Source organism: Hirundo rustica, chromosome 8, assembly GCF_015227805.2.
Source record: "Hirundo rustica isolate bHirRus1 chromosome 8, bHirRus1.pri.v3, whole genome shotgun sequence".
NCBI classification, from domain to species: domain Eukaryota; kingdom Metazoa; phylum Chordata; class Aves; order Passeriformes; family Hirundinidae; genus Hirundo; species Hirundo rustica.
In genome coordinates this window covers 32602305-32618500 of record NC_053457.1, presented here as the reverse complement: position 1 = coordinate 32618500, position 16196 = coordinate 32602305, and the positions used below count along the sequence as shown (strand labels likewise).

At 49.0% G+C, this 16196-nt stretch overlaps 1 protein-coding gene across 2 annotated transcripts in view; it reads right to left on the bottom strand.

The window, feature by feature from the left end:
- Nucleotides 1-2314: 2314 nt before the first annotated feature.
- The window catches only part of LHPP (phospholysine phosphohistidine inorganic pyrophosphate phosphatase), a 71611-nt gene continuing 57729 nt past the window's right edge, over nt 2315-16196 (bottom strand). For both annotated transcript variants that reach the window (XM_040071475.2, XM_040071480.2), the window contains one exon: nt 2315-2973. In XM_040071475.2, the coding sequence (XP_039927409.1) occupies nt 2883-2973 (91 nt within the window). In that variant the 3' untranslated portion in view covers nt 2315-2882. The remainder of the gene's footprint in view (nt 2974-16196) is intronic.

Genomic DNA, 16196 nt, shown 5'->3' with positions numbered 1-16196 from the left:
CCCCCGGCCCGTGTCTCGCCTGTCTGTGCTGTCCCCGTGGCCGGGCGCGTCCGTGGGGTCCGGGGACATCGCTGACCCTCGGGGTTGTGGCCCTGGGTGGAGTTTGATGGGGTTGGAGTTTGATGGAGCCCTCTCCTCTCCTCTCCTGGCTGCACCTCCTTGACATCTCTATAGGTGCCGGGAAGGGATGTCCCAAAAAATGGGTGGGGGTCAGGGAAGCTCTGGAGCAGGACCCTCCCTTGGGGTGTCTGTGCAGGAAGGGTGTCCCAGCCATGGGCTGCACAAGAAAATGGAGATTTTATGATCTTGACATGCAGACAGACACGCTGCACCCTCCCCATGGCAGGGGGACATCTCCCATGCCTCCCCCCAGCCTGTCATTTAGCTGGAACAGCCAGACATATAAACAACAAAATGCAAATTGAAGTGCCAAGCAGCACCTCCTTCTCAGTGTTTAAGGACAAACATAATATCCTGCCTCTTAAAACAAAGTCTAAACTCAAATCTTAACTCAGAGTCCACAGCAGGCCAAGGGCACGTGGGGTTATTAAGTTTTTGGGGAAACAGGGCAGTATCTCCCTGCAGCCTTTGTAACCCCAAAAAGGAAAACGGCTGCACTTCCTCCAGCAAGCAAACAGTGTAAAAAGTTTCATGACAGATGGCAGGATGTTTATCTGCCTAAACTTAATCAGATTGAAGTGATAGGCTTAGTATAATAGAACAAAAAAAAAGGAAGAATTAGGGGGATAAAAAAGAAATTCTCGGTGATCCGTCACAGCCTGAACGTTTGACCAGGGTTTACAGCATCCTTCCATGTGTGTGGATGCTGACACTACCATACACTTTGGCTGAACCACTACCCAGAGGATAAAAGATGCAAAAACAGACCAAAAAAAAAACCAAACAACCAACTGCAGGAAGGTCATTTTCCCAGATGTAGTTTATTTTATTAGAACTTAATTCCCAGCCCCCTTTCCCCTGCTGTCCCCAAGGCGTGCTATGCAGCTCCAGGGCCACTTGAAAAACAAGTGTTCCAACACTCCAGAAAGAGAGAACTTCATTTTGGTGTCTCCAGTGAGAGGGGTTGTCTTCAGCTGTTGGGACTGCTGGAATCAGAGCTGGAATCATCCTTTACCTCCTGCTTGCAGATGCAGGGAGCAGTGGCTGAATGTGGACAGTGGCCAGCACATGCTGCCCAAGAGTATGGATATATATTAAATATATGTAACACAAACATAATTACATGATTTCCATGGTCCCTTGGAGATCTGAAGCAGGTTAAAGCCCAAATAATCTTGCCCAAAGCCCAAGAGGGTACAGAGCTGCTGATATGTTAATTAAAAGGGGATTTTTGCCTCTAAAAAGTGACCCTTGCAAACACTACCATGTGTCAGTGAGGGTGGGCAGAGGACTTGATGGAACAACTCCTTATCTTTTAATTTTTTGACCCATTTTGAGCCCCTTCCGTGCTCTTGCCAGGTGCAGCATGGCCAGGTGTTACCACACACGCTGCAACAGCTGCACTGCAAAACTGACAGGAGAGAAACCGAAATCCCTGGGGAAGGGCTGCAGTGCCTGGAGGCAGGGAGCAGCTCCTTTTAGAAATCCTTATTCTGATCAGGAAAAAAAGGCAAATCTCATGCCTGTCCTGGCCCTGGATGTGCTGAGCACTCCTGGCAGCAGGGGTGGGCTGAGCTGGAGCTGAGCTGGTGAAGCAGATTCTCAGCAGGCATGTGGGGCAGGATCAGTCCCAAGGGATGTTCAGTGAGTACAGAATCCTTGAATCCCAGGATGGTTTGGGCTGGAAGGGATTCAAGCTCATCCTATTCCATCTCTGCCATGGGCAGGGACACCTTCCACTGTCCCAGGCTGCTCCCAGCCCTGTCCAGCCTGGCCTTGGACACTTCCAGGAGTGAAGCAGCCACAGCTGCTCTGGGCACCCTGTGCCAGGGCCTCCCCACCCTCACAGGGAGGAATTTATTCCCCAAATCAATCTAAACCCACCCTTTTGAAGCTGTTCCCCCTTGTTCTATCACTACATTGTGAAAAGTCCATTTTCAGCTGGAGCTGTGTCTGACTCAGCCCCACAGCTCCGTGGCACAGGGATTGCACACCCAGGATTTTAATGGGGAAGCAGGAATCCCACACCCCCTTCCCACACAGCCACGGGTGCTCACAACACCCCCCCTGCAGAGGGAAGGCGAAGACCATCAGTGCCACGGCCTTTTCCAGCTTCTCCAGGTAGGGAAAAGCATTTCAGGTCCTGTAAACATCCCTGCCAGTGCAGATCCAACTGAACACGAGGACAAAGGGGCCAGATCCAAAGGACAGGGTTTATTCCTGACAGGATGGTGCAGTTATTCCTTAATGTGTTACTGGATTCCTGTGCCCTCAGCCAGGGCTGATCCTGGCAGAACCACGGTGGGGCTGTCCCCTCCCCAGAGGTTTTGTGTCACCCAGGGACATCCCCCATCCCATCCCATCCCAGGCACCCCAAAAGGCACAGTACACGTGAGTTAAACAGGTAAATCCATCCATGAGAGGGTGCCCAGGTTCTCTGTTTCCCACCTCCAGGCTGGGTTCCCGGTGTGAGCAAAGATAAAAAGGGGGAACGGCCCCCCAGCATCACCCAGAGGAGGCTGAGGCCCCACACAGGCACCAAGGGCAGGAAATTCAAGACTTGCCAGGGGCCAGCAGGTTTGGTGTTCCCTTGGATGAGAGGTCAGCAGATCATTTTAGTATCATTATGTGAAATATTTCGGGTGCCCACTACCCTGGACCAGGCTGGGCTGGGTTCCTTAAGGTGAGATGGAGGTGGGAGAGGATGAAGGGGTTCCGTGGAGGGGCTGCATGGAGGGGTTCATCCCTGCTCCTGCTGGCATCTACAGCTGCTGGAGGATGATGTCCACGGCCTCGGCCAGGTTGTTCACGTAGGCATCGGGCTTCACCTCGGGGTGGTTTTCATCCGACGGCCTGGGAGGGGACAGAGGGGCACAGCTGGGCAAGGGCAGGATCCCAAAGAGGCCCCATGTCCCTGCTGCCCGCAGAGCCAATGGAGCACCCCCGAGCTTCACATTCCTCCCTCTTCTGTTCATTTCCCCCGTTCCTCTCTCCCACACGCCCAGGTGGATCCTATGCCCTCTGTGCAAATGAGCTCGGCAAAACTTTGCAAAGCCTCAACTGGAAGAGAATCTCCCCTTAGTTAATGAACCAGTCCAAGGCAGTGCACTGCATTTTACATGGCACTTCTTCATCCAGGCAACAGCAGCACTGGACAGGGATCACTGGAACGACACCTCACTGCAAACCTGCAACCCTACAAACTCACAAATAGTTATACTCCCACAGTTTTTATCCAGAAATGGGTAAAGAGCAATTCCCTTTCGACCTAGAGGCACAGGAAGTCTTCTCACCACTTCAGTGAAAAGGAAGGTTCTGCCAGGGTTTAATTTTGCAGGACTCCTGCAAACCCAGCAGTGGTGGCTTGCAGCACCACCAGAAGAAGGTTCAGTCTCACCCTCCACCAAGTCACCACCCCAAAGCAGAGTGACTTGAAGCCATCTTTTTGCCAATGCTTAATTAGCAGCAGTGGCCTAACGAGGCGCAGCTGCACAGTCCCATTTTGCTGATTCAGCAGCACTGCTGGTGGGGAGGGGGGCAGATGTGGGAGGCAGAAATTTTCCAAACCTCACGGCCCTCTTACGGCTCTTGGGCTGAGAAACCCAACAGCTGCTGAAGGGAAAACATATGTACTTCATACACTGAATGACCTTCCTTTGGGAAAGAGATGGGAGCCCAAATGTCCACCTCCCACCTCTCCTGCTCCCTGGGAAGGGCAAGCCTTTATTTAGCACAGCCTCCCCGTGGGGAAGATGCATTTCCCATCGGATGCAGGGGAGGCAGAGGGATGATTATTATTATTATTAATGATGTGCAGGATTTGGTGAGCACTTGTCTGTACAAGCACCAAATCATTTCTTCAGTCCCAGCGCTGAAGCTCCCCAGGGCTGTTTCCTTCCTGCTCTTTTCCCAGCCGTGCTCCTCACGTCCAAGCCCGTGAGCTCCTCACAGAGGCACGGCCTCTTCTGGAAGCCCACACTTGTGTGCTTGAGGCTTTACTTGCTGCAAAGTTTTGCTAGGAGCTAGGAAAAATGAAATATTTTTGTGTTTTCAGCTGGTGTTCATCTTTCCTTGTGTCACCTGCAAAGCCATGCCCAGCACCAGGCTCCCTGAAACAGATTCTGCATCTTATTTAAAGGGTGGATGGGTCTTCTTTTAAATATCCAAATTCTATCTTGTTACAGGGCTAGGGAGCAATGAGAATGGTTTTTAGGTTTTTCTCAACTGAAAAAGAGTTTGCTCATGGAGAAAAACCTTCACACATAAAGCAAGTAAAAATCCAGTGTGTATCCATCCCTTCAGTGGTAATTACTGCTCACTCCTGATTTAACCAAGCAGCTCTGAAGAACACAAAAATAACTTGGGGCACACAGTAAAACATCAATTTCTTGTCACTAATCCTTAATTTGAGTGGAGGACTAAATAAAGCAACGAACAAGACTTCTCTTTGCATTTTACACCCTGAATAACGTTCCTTTCCTCGATTACACATCAGGAGGAAATTTTAAGAACTGCTTGAAACGAACGCCTCTACAAGAAATTTTCAATTACACAGCACTCTTTGATCTATTAAAAGGATTTTGTGATTAATATCTGTGCTGACTACACAGAAATCCATCTGTAACTCAGCTGCTAAATGCCAGCCATCAAGGAAAAGTCCAGCACACCCTTAATGTGTCCTGTGAAAACGGTGTCTGTGTATGGATATGAACATACATGAAATAAAGTATTTTTACCCATTTGCCCAAATACCACGGGATCACAACACACTCCTGGCTCCACTCAAGCTAATATTAAAGCACAATAAATAAAGTTGTCTGAACTCAGCAGGAAAGCAGAGAGCTGGAATAAACACACTTCCCTGCTCTCCTGCCTTTTCCTAGGGCTGTGCGTGGAGCTTTTGTCCCTGTCGGTGCCACCACAATTCCTGTTTCATGTGGCCCCTTCCTTTGTCTCACAGGCATTTTGTGGCTCACAAAAACAGCCAGGGGATGGGTTTGTTCCCCCCTGTGCCTCAGAGCTGCTCTTGAAGCATCTGAGGAAAGGGAACTGCAAGCAATAATCCCCGAACTCTAGCGCCAAGAAACAAAGCCCCAAACGCAGCAAAACAACTCAGGAGCCCAAGTCTGGGTGCCAGAAGTGAGGCAAAGAGAGAGCTGTGCCATAAAACCCCTGGGCAAAGCCAAGACGCTGGAGGATGAGCCCTTATTCTGTTGTCCAGAGAAAGCAGAGAACACGGCTCTACACCAGCCTCTTCTCTGGGGAATTTGGGCTTTTTTTAAGAGAAACCAGCCACTGAGAGTTTCAAGGTGCCCTGAGGGGAAGAAGCATTCTGGAGCTCATGGCAGAACCTCCCTGGACAAGGTCACTGGATGCAGGTGGAAGTTTGAGCCAAGAGCAGATCTTGGTCTCACAGGTCCAGCTCAGCTTCTCTTTCAGCGACAGCAACCCCATGGCAACTGCAGGTCACAGAACTGACAGTGAAGGTTGCTTTTTAATGCTTTCTTCTTTCATATTCCAGAAATAAATAAATTAATTTAAAAACCCGTCTAAAAATATCTTTAATTTGCTAGGTCAGTTGAAGAAGTTAGCATTGAGCTAACTTTAGGACAGACTCCTTCCGACTTTTTTTCTCACATGGGACTCTGGTTGCAGAGAAGAGCATAAATCAAAATGACAGAAAATTATATACTGCAGCTGAACATTGAGCTGTCAGCACTCCTGGCCAGTGCCCAAACTCGCTTGTGAAAAATCAACTACAGCCTGGGAAACACTCACTTCTGAAAAGCAGGATTCCTTGGAGTGGCTGAGCACCAGGGCCTGGAAGTGCACACAATTTCCCAGCCCAGATTGGCCATGGCACTGTGAAATGTGACACTTCAGCACTGCCTTTGGTGGCCACCTTGCTGGCACACAACAGGGTCAGGGAAAGGAGTGGCTTAGCACAGGATCCCTCTGAAATGCAGGGTGGTCCTTCCTGGTCCTTATGGGGACACAGGGTGATGTTAGGAGGATGTGTTCCTCAAAAGAAAAGCCACCCAAAAGGACCAGGGCATCACAGCACATGAACAATATCAACTATTTTTAACGGGATGCTGCTCAGTGGTCTTGAGGCTCCAGTTACTCAAGTGGATCTCCATCAGATGCTCCTCAGGAGGTGAGTGAACATCCTCCTCTCCCAGGGGCCACTTATCACTGCCAGGGCTGCAACAGCTCTGTGGCCCCCGGTGCCCTGAGCCTCAGCCCATACTGAACTGCTTGGTTCAGGTCAGTGCTGAATTTGGAGACACCAAGAAGCAGCAGGGCTCTGCAATTCTAACTCTTCATTTGGGAAGAGAAGCTATCAGGGAAACTCTAGTATCTGAATTACTGCTGGTTAGAAAGTGATGGCTTCCTCCTGGTGAAGCATAAAAACAAATTGTAAGGGGCTGATTTAAAAAATCAGCCTCTGCAAGAGTAGAAAGGTTCACTTACTGTGTGGGTTGGATTTCCACTCGGATAAGTCTGTTCTGACAGGTTGGATTCCCTGCCTAGACTCAGCTACCAGGAATGGCCTTGAGTTGTTCCAACTTCTGCGCAATTTTCTGGGACGGTTCACCCAGATGGAGCTGAACATCTCTGAGGGATGAAGGGGTCTGTGCTTGGCTTGCCTGGTCCTTTCAGGAACTACTAGGAGTCTTTGAAGCAAACACAGAGGAAAGATGATAGAGACACGACCCCAAACCCACAGACTTTGAGTTAAATCTTTTGCTTCCCACTGCAGTCGAGGTTCCAGGTGCAGTCTGTGGGTTGAGCAGAGGATTGGAGGGTGCTGTCAGCCAATTCCAAGGGCACTGTCACGGGGAATCGCTGCTGGGAAGGGACCTGGACCTGCAGAACATGGAATGTGACTGGGTCCCTACGAGCTGGGAGCAAACCATCCCACCAGGAGCTAAGAGGAGATGTCTGAGCTCCAGGCCCTCCCCTCATGCTGTCCCAGGAAAACTGCACACACTGGCCAGAATGGCCTTCTTGTGCTCTTCTCCAGCAAAACAGATGGGGAACAAAAAGGGAAACAGCTGGGTTACTGCACGGGCAAAATATTTAACAGATAAAAGCCCCAGGGGAGGAAGCTGACATTGGATAGTCACGGTCACAGGGATGGGAACAGCGTCGGGATCCAGCTCAGTCTGAGACCTGCTGGAACTTGATTTGGGAGAGTGAGAGCAGGTGGGGATTGCTCGACACCTGACGGGTATCACAGGTTAAAATTAGCTCTTACACAGCCCTTCAGGAATCGGGGTAGGCTGGAAAAACACCAAGCAGGGCAAAAGGAAGGCACCAAAGTGAATTTGAAAAAGACAAATGGTGCCACACTCCAGTGCCACGGAGCTGCAGTCGTTTGGCAAACCTGACCCCAGCTCTGCTGTCCCACTGAGCTCCCCAGCAGTGCCACTTTTGTCACACAGCAGATCCCACCCCACAACTCACCCTCTGTTCGACCAAGGCATCTCTGTGTCACCATCCAGACTTCCCACCAACTCCCTGATTAAACAGCACCAACTCCTGCTCCGTAAAGTGAGATAAAAAAGCCTGGGACCATTTCTCCTGACAGCATATTCTTCAGGGGCTCTTACCATGGCTGTAAAATACGCAAGACCGGGTTTAACAAGGTTTTCTTTATAAAAAATGCACACAGACACTGTAACCTTTGCTGGTTGCTTTGGAAAGATGCAATCATTAGACTTGGTGCCATGAGTGAAACTCTCTCTCTTTTTTTTTTTTCTTTTGTGAAACATGCAATTCAATCAGTTTGGCACTGAAAACCCAGATAAATCACAGTGACTGACAGGTCCCTGATGGACAGCTGAGGGATGGTTGTAAAGCACATTTCCTGATCATAAAATAACAGAAAAAGCTGCACCAAAATCAGTAACAGCACCCAGGGCTGGAGCAGCTCCCAGAGCTCCAGGAAACCCCATACCTGGACCCTGTCATATCATGGTCAGATCCCGAGGATAGGAAGAGAGGCTTTTGTGGTTAAGAGACTGGATTTTGGAGAGCTCCAAGAAAGCAAACCTGTGTCAGAGCAAACCAGCATCCTCCACTGCTCTTCTCTTGCCTCCCAGAACTTCACACACCACTAATTGTGTTTAATTGTGACTCATTTAAATTCAAGCATCCACAAACGTGTAGAAATTACATCCAAATTGTTTGCTAACACCTGAAGGAAGTCTGTGGGCTTGAGACTTAATTGTTCCCATTCATGTTAAACGGCTGCAGTTTTAACTGAGCAGAACAAACCAGCTTAAAATCCAACACTTCTCCAGGTAATATATCTCCACACGTGGACAGTTCTAAGATTGAGGGCATGGGGAGTTATCCTTCTGCATAGTTTACCTAAAAATAAAATTAAATTAAATTGCCAAATGCTACGAATGGTTTGTGTCAGAAAGGACCATAGAGATCATCTCGTTCCATGGGCAGGGACACCTTCCATCTCCCCATCTCCAAGCCCCATCCAGCCTGGCCTTGGACACTGCCAGGGATCCAGGGGCAGCCACAGCTGCTCTGGGCACCCTGTGCCAGGGCCTCAGCACCCTCACAGCCAAAAATTCCTTCCCAAATCCCATCCATCCCTGCCCTCTGGCAGTGGGAAGCAGTTCCCTCTTAACCTGTCACTCCAGGATCTGTCCAAATCCCCTCTCCAGGTCTCCTGCATCCCTTTTAGGCACTGGAAGGTTGCCATTCCCCAGATTCCTGTTTTCCTTAATCTCAATACGCTTCTTGGGGTCAACACTTGTACTTTTCAAACACACACGTGCTGAAAATTTAATTGAAAGTGTTTAACTGGAATTCGTTAGTTTCTAATCAGTGGGCTGCATGGAGATGCTCTAACCAAAGATCTCAGCTACGCAATTCCAGAAATAACTGCTTAGAAGAGGGTGCTGAGAGCACTGGCAGGGCTGAAAGAGATGCATGAGGAGTGCTTGGTGTCCCTGCTGCATTCTGCTCCACCAGGTTTTCCACCAGGTCTTTTAAAACTGCCAAGATCTGGTGCAGGACATCACTTTGGGAGGCAAGGGATAGGCTGGAAATGGGGATTGTAACCACAGATATGAAGAGGTTCAGGGAGAGCAAGTGGGACTTTGCCAAAATGAAGAAGTGAAATGACCAGAGGTGGGAGAACAGATCAGGAGCTGGAGGCAGGCAGGAGCAAAATTCCATGGGTTTCACAGAAAAAGCTTGGGAGAGAGAGTCAGCACAAGTATTTCCCGTACTCCTCTCCACAGGCATGACTGTCACTCGTGGTGATTGCAAATTAACCCTTGAGCAGTCCCAGCTCCTGGCATTTCTTCAGGATGCAGGGCACCCTCCCCTCCGCGCGCACGGCGCTGAGGAAGCGGAGGATGGCGGCTCTTTTCCTCCACCCATCCCTATTTATTTTCTCTCTCAGGAAACCCAGCACATGTGAACATGCCAGATTAAGAGCTCCGGAGATTAAAAGTCCTGGAAGTCTGTGGAGAGGACACAGACACATCTATACAGCAAGAAACAGGCGCGGAGGAAGGCAGGATGGCGATGGGGAGACGTGATGAGAAGCGCTGCTGTCGGGACAGAGGGTACTCCTGGCTAAATGCTCTCATGTCATTACACCAGAGCATGAGATTTTATTAGTGCTGACTTCTTTCCCTTACCTCCAAAATCCCTCATGGAAAAATGCACTGGAAAGTCAAGCTGGTTTGAACAAATATTTAAACAAGCAGAGCATTGGTGTTCCGGCATCTGGGCAGCAATTTTCCTGTCAAAACTGCACAGCTCTCTCATCTTGCACAGCCAGAGCAGTTCAGCAGGGGCCAGGCATTAAAAGTGTGCATACCAGCATTATGGTGGAGGAGAGGGAGCAGCACACAGGCCTGATCTGGTTTTGGACTGGTTCCCAGCCAGCTAATCCCAAAACAGCTGCACACGTGTCCTGGGAACAGCTGGCACGGCAGGGAGAGCTGGAACATGGTGGGCACGTTATGGGGGGACACCCAGTCAGCCCCTCCTGCCTCAGGGGGCTCTGGTCCCTTCTTCTCTGCCCATAGTCCAGGTGTTTTGTGGGCTCTGAGCCGCTGTGGGCCCATCCAACCCTGAACCAGAGGTGAAGCCACCGTGGCTCAAAAGCCTGGCTCCCTGCTGGGTGATGGATGCTGGATTTGACTCCTGAGAAGACACAGGTGGAAGGTAGCTACTGCATCAGGGATTGCCCTCCTCAGCCCCATGGAAACCTCTCCAATCCATCTTACACACTGATGGAGTGCACTGCTGATATTTGTTCAATGCACTCTGTCAGGCCAACCCCAACAGCCAGAGGAAACATAAACATTAGAGAGCACAAAATGCTCCTGCTACTGCAGAGGTGAACATTCACCCTCAGTCACCTGAGGTTTCCCATCAGTCTGACCCAGACCCCTTTCACCCAGAGCTTATCTGTCCAAAAACAAGATGCTCTGCCCAAGCTGGTCACCTGAGCCTCCTGAGGAGCCTCCTGCTCAGGACAGACGGAGAGGTCACTCCAGGGGAAAAGGGGACAGCACACACACAACCACAGAATGACTCAGGTTGAGAAGGTCTCTGAGATCATTGAGTCCAACTGTTCCCCCAGCACTGCCAAGGCCACCACTGACCCATGTCCCTAAGTAACACATCTACAGGTCCTTTAAATCCCTCTAGGGATGAGGACTCCACACTGCCCTGGGCAGCTCTTTTCATGAAGAAGTTCCTGCTGATATCCACCCTGAACCTCCCCTGGCCCAGCTTGAGGCTCTTTCCTCTGTTCCTGTCCCTGTTCCCTGGGAGCAGAGCCCGACCCCCCCAGCTGTCCCCTCCTGTCAGGGACTTGTGCAGAGCCACAAGGTTCCACCTGAGCCTCCTTTTGTCCAGGCTCAGCCCTTTCCCAGCTCCCTCAGCTGCTCCTCACGGTACTCGTGCTCCAGACCCCTCACCAGCTTTCTTCCCCCTTCTTATCCACCCTGTGTTCGTCCCAGTTTCTTAGATAACAAAGTCTGGAGAGGAAATAACCTCTGGAAGAGACGATTCTTTTCCCTGCTGACTATTTAAACCAGATGACAAGCTCATGTCCCAGAGCCAGTTCTTGGACAGCCAGGGTTAGGTGTAAAAAAATCTATCTTTTCATAAAGTTTAGATGAAGTTTAGTGAGACAAATCCAAGCCGTCGTGTTCCTGCAGGCTGTGAGCACAGGGTGGGAATGAGCCACGAGTGCCAGGCATGCTGGTGTCAGGCAATGAGCCCTGGCTGGGCTGGGGGGCACTGGGGGACCAGAAGCTCTGACTGTGCATGTGGATGCACCAAGTGCTGCAGCGCAAGCACAGCACAGCTGTTTCCAATAAAAGCAAAGCCTCCCTCTCCCCCTCAAAAGTGAAACGCACATTTGCTTGTTTTCTGAGAAAATCTGAGAATTGCCCCTGCTCTGCCAAACTATCCAGCCTAACAGGGTGTTTGCAAGCACCCTGAGACTCAGCTCTGCCTGCCTGGATTAATTATTGATGACCTGCTCAGCTCTGCCAGATGACCTTACTCAATTCAGTAGAAAATAATTTTAAACGCCCCTGAGAAAGAATCTGGACATAAATATTTTCTTTGTGCATGCACACAAACAGATGTGCATCTTAAATGGAGCTGATGCATTAGCTATTAATCAGATTTAATATTACACAGGAGTGAGAGAGATTAATTTCAAGGGTTGAATGCAAAGCTCAGTGGGCTCAGACATCTTACCCTGTTAGATACTTTTAAAGACCTCAGCCTAAGAGAATATTTCATTGCTTTTCTTTAATACATCACTTACAAAATCCCTATGAAAGGTGTAAAATGAATGCTGGCTTCTACGTTTGCAAAGCATCTCATGGAGATTTAAGTCACAGAACTCTGGCAGATGCAGATTCTAGCAAAGAAAGGAGCTTTGCAGATTATAGAAGAAAGAACTCCTAATTTCAGGTTTCAAATGCTCTTTGGAGAAGTTTGACTTTAAAAGTATTAGGCCCGATTGGCACTGATAATGCAACCCTCGAGACAAGACACTCCAAGTTACAGCTTTAAAAGACTGTTTCTCACCAAAGAAGAATTTGAGCTACCCTAAGGAGAACAGTATTTGTCTCCAGATGCTGCTCACTAAATCAGCTTTAATTTTAAATGAGAATGAAACTATGAGTTATCTGTGCCACTCCCAGGAAACCCAAGCAGACAGACATGCAGCCAGTTCTCCTTCCAAAGGGCAGGAACAGCCAATTCATACACGTGTTGGGAACCAGCACCACCCTGCTCCAAAACCCTTTCTCACGTGGGAAGCCAAAAAAGCACCTACACTAGAAAACTGAGGCACAATTTGTATTTTTGTCTGCAAAAATTGTTCAGCCTGGACAAGGCAATGGCATGGGGTCTGTATGACTTCTCTTCCCAGACCAGATTCCAGATAGGAATGTTACATCCAACCTCACCCGAGGATGTCAGGAACCCACCTGCTTCTAAATGGGCTCATGCTGAACTGATATAACAAAAGAAAATACATATTTGGGCTAAACCCCAGGAGTTCTGCCTCGGCTTTGAGCCAGTGCATGATTTATGCCCTCTGGAAGGGCTCAGAGACAGCTGAGCCCACAGAACCACTCAGATAACTCAGCCCTACTCCTCAGAAACACCTGCCCCTTCTAAAGAAGAAACTTTACTAAAGTTATTCCAAATTATGGCTCATTTGCTTAAGCAACCCTGTAAATGAGATCTTCATAATCCCTTTGGAAGTTTGCATGGCCTGAATGTCTGCCTGCCTTCCCTTCCATGACCACAGTGCCAGGGAAATGAAACTTCATTTGATAGGGAGATACATTTACCAATATCTGGAAGTGTTCAAGAGGCTTGGAGCAGCCTGAGACAGTGGAAGGTGTCCCTGCCCATGGCAGGGGGTAGAACAAGATAGTTTTTAAGGTCCCTTCAAATCCAAACTATTCCACGATTCTATGAGGTGATGGAGCTATCAGGTTTGCTTTTTGCTTTGTTTCACAGGTGAAAAAACCCAGGTTTGCTGAGCTGTTGAGCAAGCAATGAAGGAAACTTTGTGCCATGTGCCTGCAGCCTCCAGGATATTGAACAGGGTCGCTGGGAAGGAAGATCCTAAATTCAGCAGAAAACCACCCAGTTCTGTAGGGACCAGCAACAGCAACCTTTCATTTCTGAACTGGCAATGAGGAGCTCAGGGGAGGCTGCCTCCCCCCTGAGGAAGGCAGGATGTCCTCTGCACGTGAGGCTGACAAAGGTGGGAAGCTGCTCAAAGGACGAGGGCACGCCGCGCTCACGGACCGCGCTGCGTCCAGGGATCTCAGGCTCCTTGGAAGCGCCGCAGGAAACGTGCACCTGGAAACACGAGTGCTGCAGGGATGGCTGCGGCCTCTTCCTCCTCCTCCTGGCTCTCCTCCACCCCTGCAGGACGCAGGAGGGAGCGCCGGGCTGGGGGAAGCCGGCGAGCGCATTTCTCAAGGTGTCAAACCACATCTAGGCTCGCGCTTGGGAACGGATGACGGAAAGCGCGCTGAACTAGCACTGTTGGCGTAGGGATGAAACCCCCGCGCTCCTGGCGCCCAGCCCTCTGCCTGGACAGGGAGAACAGGCCAAGGTTTGTACCTGCTTCCTTCCAGCTCTGAGCTCCAGCTCCTCGCACGGAGGCTGCTCGTGTGTCCCCTGCTGTGTGCTCAGTGCAGACTCAGAGCCAGCCCCCGGCTGAAGCCTTCCACGGGTTTTGTCAAGTACCGAGTCCCAGTCACGTCAACGGGGATTTTGCTGTATGCTGTCAAAGAGAAAATCCCAAATTTGCAACAGCTGAGTGATGAATACTTGGGTCTGGGCAGTGAAGCATTGGGGATGCTTGGTTTCAGTTCAGGAGTTGCACAGGTTCAGTCTGTGTCCTGTGCTAACTTGCACATCTTCCAGCATCACTTTATCTGTCAGTTCCTTCTACTTTCATAAATACAACAGTTAACAAATACTATGGCCACCTCCAAATAGCTTTTTTAAATTAGTTTTTGTGGGACTGACTGGACATCTCCCACGGCAGTTTATTGCTGGCCGTTACCACACGTGCAAACTGCAGCCTGGAACCACAAAATCATCCAGCAGGATGGGTTTGTACCACACCTGGCACACTCAGAACACCACTGCTGCCTTCAAACGCTGCCACATCCACCCTCGTAGGGCTGAGATGGTTTCTGAGTCAGACCAGAAGCCAAGGATCAGGCTGTGCAAGGTGCCCAAGCGGGCTGGGAATGAAAGGGGTGCCCAGGGGCTTCTCCACCTCCTGTGTGGCTGGCAAGGCTTCCCCATTTCCTAGGATCAGACTGAACTGGGGACATTTCTTAGCCGTGAAATCAATAAAAAAGACTTGACAGCTTTAGAACAGAGGAGGAAAAACCCCAAACAAACAAGAGCAGTGGCATGGCAACTGCTTCACCTTGGTATCTGCAGTATTTGCTTTTATTCTGAGCATTGTGGTTGAGACCAGTTTCCTCCCTTTGCATCAGCTTCAAGTGAAGACTGATCCTTTGTAGAATGAACAGCCCATAATGAACAGCCCATAATACTGGTTTTAGCTGTGCTCCTGTAACCCAACCTGGCTTAAATGAAGTTTATTTACATACCATGCTCAATACCTTTGAGAAAATCTAATACTCAAAATACTTCAAAGGTCTACTTTGTACTGGAGGTGGGACAGCCAAGACTGTGGTCTGCACATACTGCTACATTCCAAAGGCATTTCAGGGTGGAGATATTTGTCTATGGAGTTAAAAACAACCCAACAATAACCCAATCCCCTTCAAATTGCATTCAAAGCAGCACAGAGCAATCTGTGGAGGGCCGATCAATCCTCTGATGTTTTTCCTCAGTCTAAAATTAAGTAGTGGCTTGAGGGTTGTGTGCTACATATATATGAATATAATATATAAAAATATATAAAAATATATATAATATATAAAAACTCAAAGAATTTTTTTGAAACAAACCACCCAAGCCCTTGTGTGGAAAGGGCTTTACCAGATCATAAAGGGAGAGACTTCATCTTCACCAAGTAAAACATTAAAGGAAATGTTCTAACTTACAGCACTATACATTAATGCCCCGCAATGTAAAGAGTTTAATTGCCAGTTGCTTTCCCACCATAAATTACGACCTGCAGCTAATGGAAAACCTTCCTCCAGACCTATTTACGCACCTTAATCTCATTTCATACTCTCACATGGATGGAAAAAAAACAGCAGGGCAGCCTGGAGTTGTCTGAAGTCCCTGCAAATGGGAATGTCCTGAGAAAGCAATGAACATTTAAGAATACCACATGTGTTTGGTACAAGTTGCTTGAGCAGCTCATCACATATGCAATCTACTCTGCGGGTTTTATGATTGTTTATATTTGAATTTAATAATTAGCCAGTCAATGTTAAACCATGCTGCCACTCACAAACAGCTGTTTCCTCCCCAGGGAAAGGGCAAAAAATATATTATAGAACCATGGAATGGTTTGGGTTGGAAGGGACCTTAAAGACCATCCAGCTCCATCCCAGAAAAAGGGGCAAGTGGCTTGAAGGAGGAAGGAAAATTACCCATCAGAGGAATGCAGAAATGCAAGGTGACATTTGGACCTGGGTTTCACTACCCTGCATCTGGGAGATGCAAGATAGATACAAACCCAGAACAGCAAACCAGAGTCCCAACCACTTTCCCAAAGGATTAATTAAGGGATCCTCCTCCCAGCCCCCATTCAGAAAAATTCTGGCTGCAAACTAAGTAACAGCAACTGTTTACTCCATTAGAGCTCTGCAGTAAGAAAGGACAGCCTCCTACAGCTTCCCACAACTTCGGGCAAGATAAACATCTTTGTTGTAAAGCAAGAGCCTCTCCAGTTTTATTGATGGAGACAGACAGTGCCAGAGAATGGGAGCTGCCGAATCCAGCCTCTGATTAGCAATTAAGCACTTGGAGAGGGGCAAGGCACTGGGCACAGCGTCCTCCCCACTGATTCAAAGAAAAACTTCTCACATAAATTAGCCATC